Source organism: Ostrinia nubilalis, chromosome 12 (genome assembly GCF_963855985.1).
Source record: "Ostrinia nubilalis chromosome 12, ilOstNubi1.1, whole genome shotgun sequence".
In the NCBI taxonomy this organism is placed as follows: domain Eukaryota; kingdom Metazoa; phylum Arthropoda; class Insecta; order Lepidoptera; family Crambidae; genus Ostrinia; species Ostrinia nubilalis.
In genome coordinates this window covers 10,188,871-10,208,982 of record NC_087099.1, presented here as the reverse complement: position 1 = coordinate 10,208,982, position 20,112 = coordinate 10,188,871, and the positions used below count along the sequence as shown (strand labels likewise).

Genomic DNA, 20,112 nt, shown 5'->3' with positions numbered 1-20,112 from the left:
AAGCACATTTTTATTTTCACCTGAATAACAAAGTCAGCCTTCTAAAAACCCTTACTCAAATTTCCTGAATTGTTTTTATTCAATTTTGAACAAAATTTGGCACTTAAGATAAATGATCATTATTTTCAGTTCGGCCACCACCGCATTGAACCCATAATTCAACATGATTTTCTAAAAATAAGAAATCAGAATAATTAAGGTGATTGTCTCACGTGAGTTTAAGGGTGACGTAACTATGTATTTTCGTGAAGTAAAAGTAACGTCTCTACATTACTCTTAATGCAATACATTATCAAACTTCACATGACTATGAAATCTTTTACAATAAGGTTAAAATTAAAGCCTTTTACTATCAAGATAGAATTTTCCAATTTACGATGAACACTTATTAATTAATATTCACTATACGTACTTTGAAGTACCTATGTATAGGACGTAATTCAGTTCCCAGTTATTTATATAAAGAACAACAACGTTATGTAAAAAGGAAGGGTTTGTGAAAAATGACATAAAAAGAAATAACCTTGTATTTTTATTAACTCTTTATTCTCTTGAATTTTTGAAATTAATATTACAATATTCAATGTGGGCTTCATATACAATCACCCAACTATTTGCTTATATACCACGACACAGTCACGTTGAGTCGTACATTACGTTGCACTTGGCCAAGCAAACTTGAATCTTAGAATTAATGCGACAGAACCTTCATTCGTCTGTTTTTCAAAACGATACTACATAGTTCAGCATAGTGAAGGTAACCGTATTCATAAATCTGACCAAATATTGACCAGATGACGTTTTTTACTTTTATGTGATTTTGAGTTATAAATTGAATGCAGTCATAAATGCAGAAGTTTTATTCATAATAGATCTTTATTAACTCACTATTACGAATAATATTACGCTTCATGTATGACCACTTATATTGTTCTTAGTCCATGACATAAAATATTTTACTGCTTTTGATATTCGCCGACAAATGCGGCTTTCAAGTACCTATAAGAAAATTCAAGGGTTCGTTCGCAATGCTGAACAGTAAGGTTCTGATGTTAATTCAAATTACTATGACCAAGTGTAAATACGACACAAATCCCATTACATAAATACATAACATAAACAAAAAATATGAACAAAAAATAATGCGCCACATAAAACTTTCACGACTATTTACAGTTACTTAACTTTAAGACGATCTCTAATTACTATATTCAAAAATATAGATATAGGTACATACATACATAGCTACAATTATATTAAGATAAAAATGATTATTTTAATACATAAAAACTAAAAACGGAAGTCTTAACATGTTCACAATAAGTGTTAAAATTTAACGTGTAAACATAAAATAATCGAACAATGAATTGTATCGAAAAGGGAAAGGTATAAAAATAAATACTGTAGTAAATGATCAAGTTAGGTATATAATAATACCACGACTACAAAAACACTAGCATTATGGCAAGACAGCAATACGGATGGAGGACGTATGTATATAACTATTTAGTAAATTGCTCATTGTTTCACATGAATTACAGTTCTTTACGAGGCAGAAACAATAAAGAGAATTGTCGTAAATCAATGGACATAGCTACATGCATTATCTTTACTATGTCGACCGCTATTGTCGGTAACTCCACCGACCTAGCGTCCACAACAACTTGCACAGTCCCACGAAAAATAACGATTAAAAGCAAATAATCACAACGGAAAAACAACTATCTTATAGGGTCCATCAAATGCAGAAACAACAATTTATTCGTATACACAAATTGTGTCAAATTCAACGTCATTGCAAAACTGTGTCCCATTTCAAAAGCATCCTGTTCACGACGCGTGTAATATTAAATAATTTTAAGCGTTTTCAAATACTAAACATCGGATTCATTACGCTTATTTATATGTGTCTACGATATTTACTATGCATCTTTATAATTTATAAAGCCTACTTATATCAAAGTTACTTAAGTACATTTTGTTCGATTTTCATTCTCGATTTCATAGTTAAAAATAAGATGGGATAAATCTCTATGCTAACGACAACCTTATTTCGTAATGTTAAAAGGGTTTTATGTCCGCGATGGCTGAAATAAATAAAGTATTTGGAAGGTTTAGGCCCGTACTTTATGCGATACTCAAGTACGAGTATGAATCTGCACTGAAGAATAAATGTATTGTATGCTTCAGTGTGATTGAATTTTGAGTACCGATTAAGAATACGGGGCCTAAACTCAAGCTTAAAATCCTAATTATCTCATGATTATTTGAAAAAAGATGATGGAACTAATGACAAAGAGCCACATCAAGTTGAATGTTTGTTGGATGGTCTCTGACTTTAACTGATTCAAAAATATCAATTACGGCTTTCGCGAATCTCTTACAAACTACCGAAAACTTTACCTTCACTAATGATATCACGACATTGATTCACTATTTACCAATAACACAGTGGACAGATATTCAGAGGTGATTTATCAAAATTAAGCGAAGAATCCAATTTTAATACAGATAATTCTATTAATTTATTTCTTTTAATTCTACCCTGACATTAATTTACGTATAATGGTGACTATAAACACTAATTTTAAATTTCTAATTTTTGTTCAGTTATTACGTATCGAGGAAGAAATGAAAGTTCACAATATTTTTGTTTGGACGCGGTAGAGACAGTGTTTTACGCTAAGGATAAATTACATTTTGGCACAATACGGAATTAGAAATAAAATTACAAGGGAGAAGTGAATCTATGATAGCTCGTCGAATGTAAGGCATAGTTCATACAACCTTAGCTCCAGCGTTATTCATAGATGAAATTATATAAGGTAAGGTAAAAGTCTAAGAAGTAAGGTCTTGATGCTTCACGCCTGATGCTTAGTGACATCAGTAATTAGCAAATGAACAGTTAAACGAAGATCAAGTGAATGTAATAGCGGCCACTGTTAACACTACCATACAGGAGTTTACGTAACCTAATAATCTTAGCAATACTTCATACAAAGTCGAACCTATTTAAACCTATCATATAATACACTTACGCTATTCAACTTTAAAATTAGGTGTAAAATTTATATTTAGTCACATTATTGTAATATTATATGTATCATCGTTACGTATATAATTTTGAACATCAGATGACTCGGGAATAGGGACGATACCGCTTACACACGGTATAAGTCCACCTTTTTTGTTCATGGTACTATTTCGATAAACTGGACATGGTATTTTTTAACTAGAAATATCAAAAAATACCGTCTAATTTTATATTTAATTGTCACGACGACAAAATATAAAACATAACGTTTCGTAATGACGAAGACCTATTTATTTGCAATTGTACTTCCATACGTATTTTGTTATAAATACCTACATAATTTAAGTTCTTACGGAATTAGCTACGCAGGTAATAATTAATATTTCTCGATAATTATTACTATCAGAACTGGGATCAAATCATACAACAATTCACGGGCCTTAACTACTGAAGTGAATCACAATCTGGTCAAATAAAAGCAACACTTTTGAAATCAACTGATAAAATACAACAAATTTTACAATTATAAAAAAAATGTGTCCGTAAAACATAACCAGTCCACTAGTAGCGGACAAATAATAAAATATACATCAAAATGTACATAATATAATAATATCTATTAATTAAAAAAATATAACATAATGCATTAGAGTAAGTGGTAGCAATAAATACTATGAGATTCACAGATTTAAAATCTTATCTAACAATACCGAAGTTCACTCGGGCTTCTATGTAAACCTTAGAGCGATCTAACTCTTTTGTAAATTTTAGTAAAATATTATTGCAATAAGGTGTGGTTATGGCAACAAAATAAATGCTTAAAGCACATCACCAGCCCGTCCACCCAGCGACACCGAGGCAACTCCTTGCACTAAAGGAACATAATTAAAATAAAGTCACTGCCTCCACAAGAGGCGCTCCTAAACCAGCCGCAAATAAAACTAGTGGATACGAATCGACTAACGCTGCCCGCAGTCCCCGTGGACGCAACACTTCCCTCATGTATTCACACTATATGATACAGAATCAGTCAGGAAAATTTCCTATGAGGTGGCCCGGGCACCTTACGTGGGGACTTTGTTCACTTTGAGGAGGTCATTGGAGCCTTTGTCGATAGGCATCTTCATGGGGTCGTGGTGGTGGGTCACGTGGTGCCCGTGGTGCTGGCCCTCCAGCTTTGCCTGCTTCTCCTGTTGCTGCTGCTTCATCCGGTCCTGCTCCTCTCTCTCCCGGCGCGCCTGCTCATTGATCTCCTTCACCGCGCGCAACTCCTTCTTTAACTTCATGCGTCGATTCTGGAACCAGATCTTGATTTGTCTCTCTGTGAGGCAAAGCGCGTGCGCTATCTCTATCCTGCGCCGGCGTGTCAGGTAATGATTGAAGTGGAATTCCTTTTCTAGCTCTAACGTCTGGAACCTCGTGTAAGTTTGCCGACCCCGCCTCCTTGGGCAGCCGTTCGGTCCTGGAAAGAAATTAAAACCAATTTAGTTCATGAACGTCGCATAAGACGCGAGACATCAACGAAGCAGTTCAACAGCGAGAGTTACAGTTATAGTCGCGTTATAGGGATTTTAAATCGATTTATTGCATCGTATATCACAATCGTACGCTCGCGTTCGGATTCGCAGCGCGAACACTGCGGGCCGAACCCATTAAATTTCACTCTTATACCATCTTAGATTTTAATGGCTCATTAAAATTTTATTGCCGCAATAAAGTTAATTTTAGAGTTATCCGCTACTGAGACCAACCTCAATGTAGATTAATCACCACATTTTATATGTGGAGGTGAGTGAAGAACTAAATGTTCCGACTTATGTACGCGAGTTCAAAGGATCCGCCCGAACGAGCGGATCGCCGGAGCAACGATTGTATCTGCAGTAAAAATAAGTAAAAACAATCTCTTCGAAGCAAAAAAGTAACGGAAAGGGTTAGGAGCAAACGGTCCGCGAACTAACAATAGAGTATATTCTATAGAGGTACTGCTACAAAAAACTCAGGGATGCGTAAAGAAGGGTTGCGCAACTTTCTAATGCTATGTAAGGTGTCTCTTTATTCGTTCGTTCTTAGAATCCGAGAAAGTCGGTTGTGATAAAATATGTGACTTCGAAATTGTTGTTTGTTGACTCTACATTAATTATTGCTGGTGGCTTTATCACATAATTTCTCACGTACGCCCCACATAAGGTCGGCACACATAGAATGTGGTCGGAGCGAGGCTCTGACTGGTTTCGGAGTCAGCCAATAAATAAGGTAAGATAAATGACGTTCCCATCTAGTATAAAATTGATAGCGGACCAACGTCGAGGAATGTCCGCCGGTGTAGGCCGGCCTTAGTACCTGCGCTGGTAACTTATAGACATGAATGACCGATGGATTTATTTGTAATTTAAATCAGTATAATCTTAGGTTAAAGTAGCGTTTATTAATGGTTGGAGTTATTTTATGCTAATGAGTTTGAGCATTATTAACTGACGACTCTAATCGCATTTGGTATGCATTATTAATAATAAATTAATTATTCTTAAGTTTTGACTACGGAATTATTTTCAGCCTTAATAGAAAATACCCTGAATAAAATATTTATTTCAAAAGTGTCTTAATAACATTCGAATAAAATAACCAGATCAATCAAGACAGACGTTTATTATGTCTAGCAATTTTTATTGCTAACCTATAAAAATTACCTGGTCAAACCAGCGTGGGCCGACATAGTACCGTTATAGTAAATACGTCACTACAACCATAATTTTATAGTTCCACAATCCAAAATTTACTAAATCATATTAATTTTTATACCACATAAAACGATATTCATATTCGTATTCCGTGACAGTTTTTACGTCGTAAAAAATGCGCGACAATATAAATCATTTACTCGCCCAAAAGTAGTATGCCGCATTTACATCAGCCATAAATTACAAAAACTGCATTTTTACTGCCTTAATAACGTTTACGGCCTATGCTTACTTCAACAAAAACTTAAAATCTGTTTAAAATGTCATAAATAGAGAATGGAATAATTATACAAGTGTGGTTAGAGCAGATAAGCTGTCCAACTTAACGGGCGCGACAGAGATAGAGACAGCCATTCTAATTTTAAAAAGCAAAGATGGAACCCAAAACACGATACACGCGTCCAAATAATGCTATTAAGGAGAAAGATCGTAAGTGTTGTTTGATGACGCGTGAAAGGGATCCTTCTGGTTTATGGGGTAGAGTCCAAAATCTGTGCGATGGGGGTGAGTTCGGCCGTTTTTTGTTGGGGTCGGTGATATGTTAGCAGGGCAGGTTGGCCACCCTTCACGGTTGCCATGACTACGGGCGTTAAGGCACCTCCCGTCAGCTGGCTTCCATTATTCTCTCCGGTATTGTAGTCTGAGAGGAGGTTGGATGTATTGTGTACCTGTAGTTTCTTTTTAATGGGATCGGCCGTCCGTTTCCCATGGACTGATAAAGATCTGATTGAAAATCGCACAGGATATGCAGTTTAATTTGCATTTTTTAATTATTTCTGATCCGTTCGGATGTGTATTTTTATCGTAGGCCACGGTAAATCGTTCCTATCTTTCTATGTTGACATTCTATAGCGGCTTTTACTCGTAAGCAACGCGTTTGTAACTTAATATGAGTACAATCCGAGCGTGTCAACCGTCGCCATAATTCAAGTGCGCGGCTTTGTTTTGTTCCAAATTTAAATTGAATAAGTCACGATAAGCGTGGAGTTTATTCGTTAGGAAAGAAGTCGCCGAGCTGAGACGCAATAGAGGCGCATTAATTAGGTACATCTGAGACGACACAGGGACCGCTATAAACACATTGCGACAGGACCTGGCTCTTACTTCGCCTCCCTTTTTCTTCATATAAATCTCACGGAATGCCGCTCCTTAGGTGTATTTTATTTAACTTTGTACAGGCCCGGCCTTTGTGGAAACCTGTTTCGTGTAGTTTGATTAATACGCGCTCTCTGCATCGGAATATTAAATGTCCAGTGGTGAATTATAAGAGTTTTTGTTTGGTAAGATCGTTATTTATCGCGCGGTTTTGTACCTGGAAAGTTATTACGAACGAAAGTATACGAAAGAGATACGACAATGTCGGTATTAAACAGCAACATAGTAGATCTGCGTTATTAAATTGTATTGCGAAATGATTGTATGCGGACCTTGATCTGGATTTAGTATGAATTTATGGTTAGATTGAAATTACAAGATATTAATTTATTGTGTCCTTTTGTAATATTATCATAGAATTTATTGCTTACTATTAATATTAGACGTCTCTACATTACATCTTCTTTGGCTAGATTATTTGTTGTTTCCTGCGAAAACGAGATAAATTTATGCGACGATGAAAAAATGAATAAACAAGTTGATGGTATTCATTTAGCATTGACAATCGATAATGATGGGTTATTATCAATTAATAGGTAGTTAAGGAGTTACGACGAGACGACACCGCTCTTTATAGGCCATAACTAGCGAATCGTAAATTGTCGGCTGTTTGGGACGCGCGCCTTAATAGATCATGTTCGGTATAAAATAGTGGTGTCGAATTCGAGATCGAGTCATGTTAAAAACAATTGATGGGATGCGATTGGATAGTCATTTGTTTTTTTTGGACATTAATAGTGCGCGCCTCGCGACTGGCGATTGTTTTTTTCTTTCATTTCGTTCTGAATTCGAAATTTGAAGCTGCGTCGAAAAATTTAAAAAGTTTTGCTATTTAATGGTCAATTTCGATAGACTTTTCAATTGATTTTCGAACATAATATTTGATGCCCTTTTCAGCGCAAAATAAAACAAGAGAAGGAAGTTGGAAGTTAACTGCAAAAAATGCTTCAACAGCTAATTTACTAAAGGTCGGTTGCCGTGATTCATCACGATAAGAAGACCGAACGTTGGTGTGAACAGGGAAAACAACTTTGATGGACTTAACAAAAACAAAAACGAGTTTTCGTACCTTAAGGTTTACCCTTAAAAGTTTTACGTAATTAATCCTTGTTTAAAAAAGTAGGATTTTGCTTTTTCTCTTGAAAATTTTGCAGTGCACAGCGCGCATTCATGAAATTTAAAACGATTCATTATAACAATCTGATAGAAAGAACTATTGCGTGTTCAATGAAATGCGTGCCGCATGCCACTAAGGCATTGTTTTTTTAAATAAGCCATTAAAGTATCACGGACATACTTCAAATATCTTCCGAGAATGTTTTGGTATGTTAAAAGCGTCACTGTGTCAGAATTTAGAATACATTTTCTAAATAAAATTCTCCGCTCTAAAAAGAGTACGATGATAATGTCACTCATTCATGCCAATTTTGTTTGATTCACACTAAAATGGTTATTTTTGTAAGAAAAAGTCAATTTTTTCATAATAATATTAAATATCTTTTAGCTTCAACGCAGAATTATTATAAATATCTATTATGATTTCAACAATGGTATTACTGTAAAAAAATATCCTCATCAAATTACATAGTGAAGTGTTCGATTTCATCACCAAATGTAACTAAACAACTGTTTCATTCAAGTTTGATAATAAATAATTTATTAATACTTTTATCAAGTGCCCTACCACTTGTCGGCCTCACGCCATTAGAATTAGAAAAAAAAAGTGCTGTCAATTTGTCTGATACTTGTAATAAAAATAATTGAAACCCGAGTTGTAAATTCAAATAATTATACGGCCTTATGCCATTCGAAATAGAAGAAAAAGTTAGTACTGCAACTGTGAACTTGTCTGATATTAGCTACAAAAACAATCGAAAACCAGTTCCAAATTCAAATAATTCAAGAAGTGTTTGCGGCCAGTTTTATGAATCGTAATACACGCATACTCGAGTAAAGACAAAAATCTCTATTAACAACGCGTATTAAAATTGTTTCGGTCGAATTTAATGTTGGGCACGTTTATTATTCGGCATCACGGAGCCCCACCGCTTAACCGGCAGTTAATATTAAAGTAACAGTGTTTGTGATACCCGTAAAAACGTTTTAAGATGATTAATTGATAAGCCACATTTCAAGAGGCTTTTTCATTGTTTAAAATGGGATCAAAAAGTGTTTTACGTTGAGAAAACATTTGTTAGAGACTCAACAACATTTACTTATGTAAAGCATGCTTTGTGAAATCTACATCCATAATAATAAAGTTAAACAAAGTCATCTGTAATACCTGAAAAGATTTTTCCCACGTCAATTAGATAAACGCTACAATGTTTCAGGAAAATATGCGGATTGTACTCGTATTTTTTTTAATAAGATCGTATATTTATTTACTTATTTAAGCCATTTAATTGGTATATAAGGTCTTAAAACATTTTTTGCCAGTTATCCTTGTCGCTATGGTCACCAAATGAAGAATTTTTAACATGGCTGACGACGTCCAAAAAAATATTTCTTCCTTGAAAACCTAAAATGTATTGATTTATTTTTCAAAATAATTTTCAGTGCTGGATGCTCTAAAAGCTATTTCCCATCCCAACAAGTTAACTACGAAAAAGGGCGTAGGAGCGTAAAATATAGGCTGCATTAGCACAAAGCCAATATCTCAGCGGTCGGGAAGGACTATTTTCGCTCGTCGCGGGAACGTGTTAAATCATCGCGCTCTGCCTGCGCGCGGGCAAAGGACATTGGCTCGGGGCAGGGCTGGCGAGAGAATATACGGCCTGAATGTTTTGCTTAGGCACTTTGGGCATGTTTTCCAGGGTAGACAACTTTGAACAGAATTTCTGCAAATTCGGTTAATTTTGAAATAAACATTTATGCACTACATACCTAATATAACGTACCTTAAAGGATGGTTTTAAAAGTTCCTGCTTTTTTTGGAGGATAATTATTGGGGATGATTGAAACTAAAATCAATTATAAGAGTGTGGGAACGATGAATGCAACCATAATTTTTAAACAAACCATACGTTTGTTAAAATTTATTAAATAACAAAAATTTAGAAAGATGAGGTAGACGACGTCACATCAAGTTAGACATTGTGGGGCCTTATTATATTTGTAATAGGGGGGTACAATTATTTTTAGCAATAGGATTGAATAACTTATGAGACTCAGTCTCTACCATGCTCTTTGAGCTATGATGACCATGCCCCATCTGAATAAAGTAGTAAAGAAAACACGTATTTTTTGCACCACCATAATTATGGTCAATTTTCACATACACTTGTTTTCAGTAAACACCCGAAGGTAAGTTTCGATGACGATTTTTAGAAGGTAAGGTAGAGTAAAATTAGAAAAAGTAAGTTTTGATGAAAAGTAAAGTTTTTCTTCCTTAATAACATTATTAATGATGGAAAAATTAAAATCATAGAATGTACGAGTACGTATTCAACAACCCTGCCAGCAAGTACAGTCGCACACAGTAAATAGTTGAAGCGAAACGATCTTTGATCCAGGACGGCGCGCCTCGCTGACGTCACGATTTATTCATCCCGATTTCATACTGTACACTCATCGAAAAATTGCTTTCGGATATTGCAATTAAGCAAACGTTCTAATATGCGACTTTACACCAAGTTATAAATAAATAAATCTTTACATCAATCTTTTATTGCATCCATCAAATACTTAACATAAAAAAATATGGGTTTTGTAGGGCATGACAATTAGAAGAGAGGACCACCTTAGATCAGCTGGGTTGCATATCTCTTTTTTTTTCTTTTTCTCTTAAAAAATTTTGGTCAGTTTTGACCCAAGCACTACCCAAATTAAGGTAACAGTGAACAATATTCGACCACCCACCATTAAGGACTTGATTTTTAAGAAATCAATATGTAGTGCTGTAAAGGTAATAGAAGAATCTCTTAAGGTGATAATAGATATGAGGTATCAGGTAATCGACTGAGAACTCAAGTACGATAACTTGAGTACCTACACTTAAAGTAATTAAGCTAACATATTGAGCAGGCGTGTTCTTAAATGGAAACTTACTTTGTAGAACATAGCCAAAGAATACTTCAGTGTATCAGTGATGAATTGAAGCACAGTAATTGTGATAGTATCATAACATACACAAGTGATTCAAGAATAAGACTTAACGAACTAAGTGGTGCGCATTCTTTACTGACGAATTTTCATTTTAAACCGGTTATAAAATAGGCGATGAAAGTTATTTTCCTACAAATCTAAATAACCTGTTTCATTGACAATCAGCTTGGTATTTTACACTTACATCGTATTATAGATTTGTAGGGTCATTTTGGCTGAAACTGAACGTTACCTTATAAAAAGCTCAGTCTGTTTTGAAATCCTATGAGTCATTTAAATTACAAGAAACCACCAATGATACCATCATCATCAGAACCCTGTAGATTCTTAGAAGAAACAACATGCAAGTTGCAAAATGCAATAAGTACAAAAAACGCTTTTTTCCCTGAACATACCCTCTAAATGCCTAACAACTCCGTATACATCAGAGAGGGACAAACGGACGCACGATCAACCGCAGACAACCTGATTTAAACGGGGTCGATGACCCCTCACATGGACCTAAATTACCTATGGTTATGTCAATAGGGCTCAAATTATTTTTAAAGGGCTGGTTTTTAACTTGGACCATGGATTTTCCCACGAAAAAAGCTCTATGTGGAATTTTTTTTTAGAAGAGTTGACCAGTGATGGAAATTATCTACTGAAAATTTGTTTAGAATTGGAAGCCTACATGACTGTATTTTATCTAGCATTTCAAAATTAATGATAAATATGTTTCACAGGATTTGTAGCAGTTAAAACGAGAAGTGGGAAAAGTGCATGTAAAGTATGGTCAGCACAAAACATAGTAACACCGCCAATATTGGCAAGCGCATCGTGGCTTCAGCAGAATTTTGTGGTTGATAGCCTTCGCTATAGAATAGTAGAGGATTGAATACAGTATCTTACAGTTATAAGTATCCAAAACAGTCAAGTTATAATAAAGCTATTTCTGTATGTTAAGAAAACGTTTTGATAAGTAATCCTCTGCTAACTGTACCTCGTATAGCTATTTAATGTTTCTGCGAATCACCTTAGTCTTTGGAAAACAAAATACCAATATATTGCCGGTAAATTAGTGATCCTTTGTTATGTCTAAGTAGCATTAGGTTTAATTATTTTGTCATACGGCTGACGATATTTACGTTTTTATATTTATTGCTCATAGTCATGTACCTAAAGAGTTTTCATTTGGATTTTCCAATAGCGTCATTTGTAAGAGGTTAAGGGGGATACAGATTAGTTATCTAAAGCTAGGCACATAAAAAAACTATGCACTAAGTTTAATTTAACGAAGATTCATTCAAATTCATCTCTCTAAATATTCCAAATAACATTACTATGTATATACCTTTCAATAATGGGTCAAATGGGGTAGGTAATCAAATGGGTAAAAGCGTCAATTTCAGTATCTATGTCCATTAAATTAGGTGCGAATGTATAAAAAAACTGTTATTTACATAATGTACTTTTAAAGCGTAGTCACAGATATGACATAAGTAATTTCTATCACTCAGTCTCCGTTTCTACATTTCCAATGTTCAACATAAATAACAAGCAGAACAACTATCTCATACAATATAAGAGTCCTTTATAACCAATGGCTATATAACTGTCCACATAAAACTCTTTTAGACTATGACTCAATTAATACAAACACACACTGACTTAAGATCAGTGCACATTCACTGTGGCCATAAAAGCTATTTATTGCAAACATATACATTGTGGATATTATGACAACATTTATTGAAATTGATGACTTTATCCAAGATATAGGTCAGCCGATATCACAAATGGCACATAACGTTCGATTTAATTAGTTTGAATGTATCCATTATCTCCGTAACATACACTTAACATATAAATATGTCGTATTAAAGTTACGTAACTCCAAGTTGAAGATAAAAATGTTAAATTAATACTTACTGCGTTCATCGAGCACTATCTATTCGTGATTTTTTATTAATAAACACCATAAATAATTTAATTTTTCGTCTGCCATTGATCAAATCAGCGTGTGTTTATCCTTCTAAGGATTAAAAATGACGTTATTGTTTTGTTTTTTTTGTTTATCTTTAAAGGTCACATATAAGGTCAAAGCAGGTAGCTTTTGAGATAATAGGCGCGTTAATAATTTTTATTTAAAAAACTGGTATCTTTATGTGCGAAATCCAATACATTGTAGTACAATAGCCAATAATTCGGTAGCCTATATGTAAAGCTCAAACTATTTACCAAGTTAAGGCTTTTAAACTTATTTTTAACCAAGTAATTACACTTTTTAAAGTAAACTGGGTAGCGTTGTGTAAACCGCTCAAAGGGGGCCACTAAACGGCTCGAGCTGAGAGCTTTCTGGTGAATTTTCATTTTAATGCCTCGGTTATCTCAAAAACCTCCATAGATCACTGTCTTGGGTCGTAAACGCGTTCGCGGTAGCCGGCCGAACCGGTTGCTGCATAGGCCACGGCACATAATGCACGTCGAATGTGCAATGAGCCAACGCGCAGGTCTGAGCTGTTGTTCCAGTGAGAGAAACGCTTGCCAAACAACGTCCGAGTGGAAAAATGCCTAAAAATTTAGCACAAACGTACTGAACGTCTGAGACAGAAAAATGCCTCTAAAGGGTTAAAGAACTGGTATAGAGAAAATATTTTTGATTGGTTTTTAACCTTATGGTATCTAACTAAAGTTCAAAATATGGTGGCATCATTCTACTAACGTGATGAAGAAGATGAATGTTTAAGCCCAAAGCCCAAATACTGGCAACGTTATGCGTAGATACGAAGACCGGTCGATCTTTGCAGTAACTAACTAAAGTAACTGAAAATTGTTGGGAAATCTCTTCAGCTCTGCAAATATTTAGATCATATCCCATCTTTATGATTATTTATTTTCAAAAGTAATTTAACGCAACTTAGGGAAACGGTCTTCTAACAGCAAACCACCAGCATCTAACAGCATCAGGATGTCCCGAATCCCCAATCAACCCTGAGCTTGTGTCTTTTATTGTCTTTTTTGTCAAAATTTCAGGAAAAAATGTTGATATACAACAATGATAAAGCGAATTTGTAGCCTAGCTTTACCTGAGCACAGACCTAGCAACGATGCATCGTAGAGCATATAAAACTGATTGTGGCGCCATCTGTTTGTGGCAGATAAAAAAATTGCGCTTTGTATAATATTTGAATAAGGGAAGCAATATAGATGTCTGCATTTGCATCTGTATTCTCATAAGGATTTAGTATTATATTACTTTTTGAATAATTCCTTAAGTGATGTCAGGTTAGATGCATAGGTTAAAGTACAACATTTACGCCCTTATTCACAAACATTACTATGAGGTCTCACAGTGCACGTGGACGCACAGGGTCACACACGAACCAATCACAGAGCTCTATTTATCGCTGTGCATTCGATTTGCTGCTTTACTTAAGCAAGCATCGTTTGTGAATACGGACGGTAAAGTCTTATACAATACTAGCTTTTGCCCGCGGTTTCACCCGCGTGAAATTTAGTATGTCACAGATCGTCATAAATTATAGCCTATATGTTAATCTGGGTTATAAACAGTAATACTGTAAAGTTTCAACAAAATCCGTTCAGTAGTTTTTGCGTGAAAGAGTAACAAACATCCAGACATCCAGACATCCAAACATCCAGACATCATGACATCCAAACTTTCGCATTTATAATATTAAGTAGGATAGTAGGATTAGTAGGATTTTACAGTAAAGTAAAAGAGAGTTCTTGTGATCACCATGAGTTTACGTTAGATGAGCTCTTTAGCGAGTGTGTTAAAAATTATATGAAGATTTTATTTCTTGATAGTAGGCGCTAGAGGTGCTGTACAATTTGTCATACATTAATGTCTTTTTTCACGCAGTCGTATCGAAGGAGAGAATCTGGCAGAGACAGCGTTTTAAAAATGATGTTTTCGTGATGTTATTTCTTCGTGATAGAGTTCTTTCAATAGGCATATTATTGATTTGAAAGAGATAACATGCTGCAACGATTTACAATAATGCTTTTTTAAATAATAGAGTTCATTTACTTTAATATTGATCGTAAGTAGGTAGACTTCAGTAATTTGCATCTAAAAGTACCCACACAGGTCAATTATCTAAGTCCAAATCTCGTTTGTATCCAAGCCATTATAATTAATTAAACTATCCCAGTTCCATTGTAATTTAATTTAATTAACATTTTCAACTCGACTCTACCTCTAAGTTTTAGCTGTAACTGTTCTTGGAGGTGTTTGAAGTCGACTTTTAGTTTAAAATGGTTTAAAGAGTTGTTGTTGTTAACGCAAGGTTAATAATAATTTTAAAGTTAAGAATTATTGGACTAGTGGTTCTCACCAATGAAAGCTTAGTAAGATTATGTGGATGTATTTGAATGGAGTAAATGAATTCAATACTTTACCAAAAGAAACATTTCACTTAAGTCCTTTAGGTGCCAATTAATGAATGGAATTTAAACAACGAAGAGATGTATTTCATTTGTTTAAAAAATTACGTGACACATTAAAACTCTGTCATCGATGTTTGTAGTAATTTAACAACGAATTTTAACACCTTTCGTTTACCAATTCCAGTAACAAACCGCTAAAACGTAGACAGTCGTATGAGAAAGTTGTAATAACATGGCGTCCCGAATCCCAACACGCGCAATTACGAGTCTGCGCGGGATGCATTCCCTTGAAAACACTATGACATGCAAAAATCGACCATAGCATCCACGCACTAGGTTGCTTTTAGACTGCAATCGGTAAAGCCGGCTGAGTAATAATTGCATGGGAGATACAGTTTGGTTTTTAACCCTAAACCTGTATAGCTAAGGTTGATATTTCCACGGTGGTTGTATAGAGAATTTCCAGTGAGGATTTCCCCTATCTCCAAAAGTCGGAATGGACAACGAGAGCAAAATAAGCGCATGCTGCATTCGTCCGCCCACCGCAGTGCAGGGATTAATTCGCTCTGCCTTTGTGATGTTTTAATTAAAAACTTTGCAATTTAACCTTTTTTGTCGAGTAGTGTGGGCTTTAAATTTATTTAGGCTTACCGGTAGCAAAAATCAAGGTGAAAATTATCAACAATAAAAGAATTTTCAAAAGCGTAGAGGCAATGGGATTTTAAGAATCGACTAATATAAAAGAAAACCTATTTAATTATGGCTCATGAAATCAAAAGAGTAAAGCTACGAGATGTTTGATTAAAGCTGAATACTTAATAACAAACGCAAATACATCAAAAGGTGTTTATAATAGGGCCTTGTTACTCAGAAGTCATATATCGGCTCTATTTCGGCTATCCGGATACAATTGGCTTACAGAGCTTTAATTTTTCCCTTTGTAATTATTTACACAAGAACCCCACGTGTGAGTACTGAAGCAGGATGTTTGTAACACCAAATTCCCCTGCTTAGTACATACTTTATTTCCTATAAGACATTATGGGTGTATTGGTGAGATAAGAGGCCGCTCACAGCGTTATTTTGATAATATATTAATGTGAAGTGGTCGTATATTCTCTTAGCAAGGGCCGTTTTATTTTTGAAAATGACTCCATCAGTCACAGATAATGCGTTGGGGCGTCAGAAAAAACTGTTATGGTACGAGTAACTCGTGTTTCGAGCTCTCGACTAAGGCCGGGTCCTCATTGGTTGATGCGTTAGAGATGCACCATCTGTCGCGTCTGCGCTTTACCGATATCGATCTCATATTCATCATAGAGACAAGTAGGTAGAAATTCTGAACATATTACTTAGTGTCAGTTGTTGATTATTGCAATGGCATCTTAAGTTTAAACACCATGTTCGCATATACCTATAACAAAGAAGTAAAAGTGTCAAAAATTGTTTTCAGTTGTGATCGAGACACAGTTTTCAGCTGTGCTTCAGTTGCAAAAGATTGGCAGGGTCTTATTTGTTATCGTTTGTACCTATTACAGCTACAGATTTTCACACTTTAAAAAGATGGGAGGTTAAATGTCTCTTTCTATGTGCATAAACACGACATCGGCATGTTGCATCGCAATGCCGCAACCAATGAAGAATCATCGTAAAAAATATTGTTTAGAACTCCGTAGATATTTCACTGACGCTTTGGTTGGAAGCCATTCACCTAATTTACTCAAAGCAACATCTTCTTAATTGTATTTCAAAAGATCAGAGAATTTATGTGTTGTTACTAGGGATTCCGCTGTAATCTGTGCCAATGAAAAGAAATATACTGCCAACTTTTACAGATTTTCACGAGTAAATTGTGGTATCTTTGAACCCTTGGGTGCGTAATTTTTCATGCGAATCTATAACCGACCCTACTAAGGAAATTGAACCGATCCTTTCTGAATCGTATATTAGGAAGGTTATGTTTAAAACTGTATCGTGGATTTCGAAATACTTTTCCGCCGGCCAAGTTCTTTTACTTCACAAAGAAAACGATATTTCAAATATCGCGTTTGATCTAAGACGTCTAACATCCAATTAGTTTTAATTTTTTTGGGAAAGATATATTTAAAATCACGATGATTCTTTTCTTAATGAAATGTCAGGAAAAATAATAATCTACAGAACCTGTAGACTGATATTTTAACAAGACTTAATGATTGCATTATTTATAATCTTAGGCATAAATTAAGTATGTCTTTAAAAATGTTTTTTATTGTAGAAACTATTATGCTTTATCATGTTAGTAAATCTAGTAGCATATTTTTTTATTAATTTTGATTGTTCCTTGAAGGGTTTTATTCCTGAAAACGGCAACCCTGCAACGGAACTATACACACCGGTCGCACAATAAAAGAGCTTTTAAAAACATCGTGCTATCACAGCGGCCATTGAAGCACTCGTGTTACGTTGTTTTCAAAGCGCATACCCTATTCCTATTACGTTTCGACGAAGTGACGACTTCGGGTTACGTTTTATATCGACATTTGAATCTCGCGCTCGGATGTTTGGTCCGAAACGCTCGTTCATTACCATTTTATGACTGATACGACCGATAAAAGTGTAATAAGACGCATTCAGCGGTTCATATCATGTGATAGACCGTCCCGGCCCGCCACGCAGAGGAAGTTGGCACTACGTTATTGGCCTATACTCATTCGGATCGACGCATTCTGATTCTTTGAATGGGAATTATTGTGCCTTTCAGATGTTCAGTTGTCTCATTGTTTGTGCTCACGAGCTTTATGAGTCATAAGGTGGTTTCGTTTTGCTCCGCACTGATTTCGAATATGCCTATTCTTACAGAGATACGCGTGTAAGACGTTTAAATTGTTTGTGTGCGTGTGCCAGCGTTGGCCAAATTTTAGGAACGTTACGCATTGCCATTTTATTGGTTGTTAAATTGCGATAAGTGTCTCAAAAACGGTGCAATTAATTTAGTAAGGATGTATTTCTTTATAAGGCATATTGGGATATAGTCACGTATATTGAGTGAGTCAGTGACAGATTTGTTGGAGGCCGCGAGTATCAAAACATGTCGAATTCAAACGGTGTTTCGCAACGAAATAATTTACCCGCGTACACAAATATGAGTTTTAATTTAGTATGATATCATACTCTTTGCGGGAGCGTTCGCGTCATAATTGCTTCATCGATGCACTCCTCATGAACGAAACATTTATAAACACGCTTTCGGTATTTTGGGCATTGATTTAGGTATTCCTTTAAGCCGAGAAAGTTTGATTAAGTTGTTATTATAAGCTCTATAATTTGCAATTTATCATGTATAAACTTGTTTGACAACCTTTTCTTCGCGTTAAAAAGTTTGATTCAGTTTATTCTAATACTATTTTTATTAGCATATAAAATTCGTGCTCAGACTTAGTCAATGAATAATAAATTTGGCATTGAACTAGAAACATCTGGTAGGTATTGAGAATCCGTTTCTATGCCTTCATACAGATGGTACTTAGACGGCGCGAAATCTATTTTTAATCCTAGCGCGAGTGGTCTAACAGAGTTCTCATTCAAAACGCCATCGTAAATGTCAATGCGTGTTTTGAAATCAAATTTTAGAATGAGTTAACCCCTGCAGGTGAGGTCTGGGAGCCGTGGCCCATCTGTCCCAGCAGCGATTGTCCACGCAGCCCCACTCCACCCCATGACATAAACCAACATAAACCAAGCAGACCAGGGGCGCTCCGTCGTAAACTTTTTTCAGACCGTCTCTCGACAAAATGCGAATCATAAAAGTAATTGGAACCCATTCATATTAATAGACATTTACGATGCCTCCTCCATAAAACAGAGATTGTCATCGCGCCTTACGCAATGATCGTGCCTCTAAGCTATAACGCGCTATTAATTCGTGTTTTGTACGCTAGTTTTGTTAACTGTAAATCAAGTTTACGTTTTAGCTTTGGTTCGCGACTGCTTTCGATGACACACTGTGTAATAACACGAGGAATTCGGGGTGGCGATTATGACATTAATCGCTATTATATCACCGCATCTGCTCGAGTCTAACGGCGTCGTATGGGGAATGTAATATCACAGACGATATGCCCGTAATATCTACGTTTTCCCGATCACAGATAAATAGAAAGGACATTAGGCTTCGCAGCTGTCGCTCACCTCCTCCTTGGGGACTCTCGCAATTTTCCTACCCTTAGTTTAATTCGAATCCCGAAAGGTTTTCCCGGGATATTTATTATTATATCTTTATTAACGTTCCCGTTTCGTTTCGTCTCGTTTATTGCGAACAAGATTTGTGTTTGGGACTCGCGAGCCGAGTGATAGTTTTTATGTGTTGTTTTATGTCCGAAAGCTAATAAAATATGCACCTGTCTAATAAATATCAGTGCGAAACGTGTTGCGATAACAGGGTTCCGCTCTCAAAGTTGTAAATTAAGCCGGTGGGTGGAAGAGTTTGAGTGTTCCTAAATCTCAAATCCGAACTTTTGAAACATTATAAGCGCAGTAAACCGGTTGTGTAATAAGAAATAAAGCAATTCTGCGGCAGTTGTTTATTAGCCATTGCGAAATCAAGATTACCCGCGATTCAGGGCATAGCTGAAACAGAAAACCGCAACTATCAAAGCAAAATCATTTCACAATGTGATTCTAGATTGGATGTTTCTACACGCC

The 20,112-nt window shown here is 35.6% G+C and overlaps 1 protein-coding gene across 2 annotated transcripts in view; it reads right to left on the bottom strand.

The window, feature by feature from the left end:
- Positions 1-524: 524 nt before the first annotated feature.
- The window catches only part of LOC135076926 (homeobox protein abdominal-A homolog), a 44,030-nt gene continuing 24,442 nt past the window's right edge, over positions 525-20,112 (bottom strand). For both annotated transcript variants that reach the window (XM_063971443.1, XM_063971444.1), the window contains exon 3: positions 525-4,496. In XM_063971443.1, the coding sequence (XP_063827513.1) occupies positions 4,099-4,496 (398 nt within the window). In that variant the 3' untranslated portion in view covers positions 525-4,098. The remainder of the gene's footprint in view (positions 4,497-20,112) is intronic.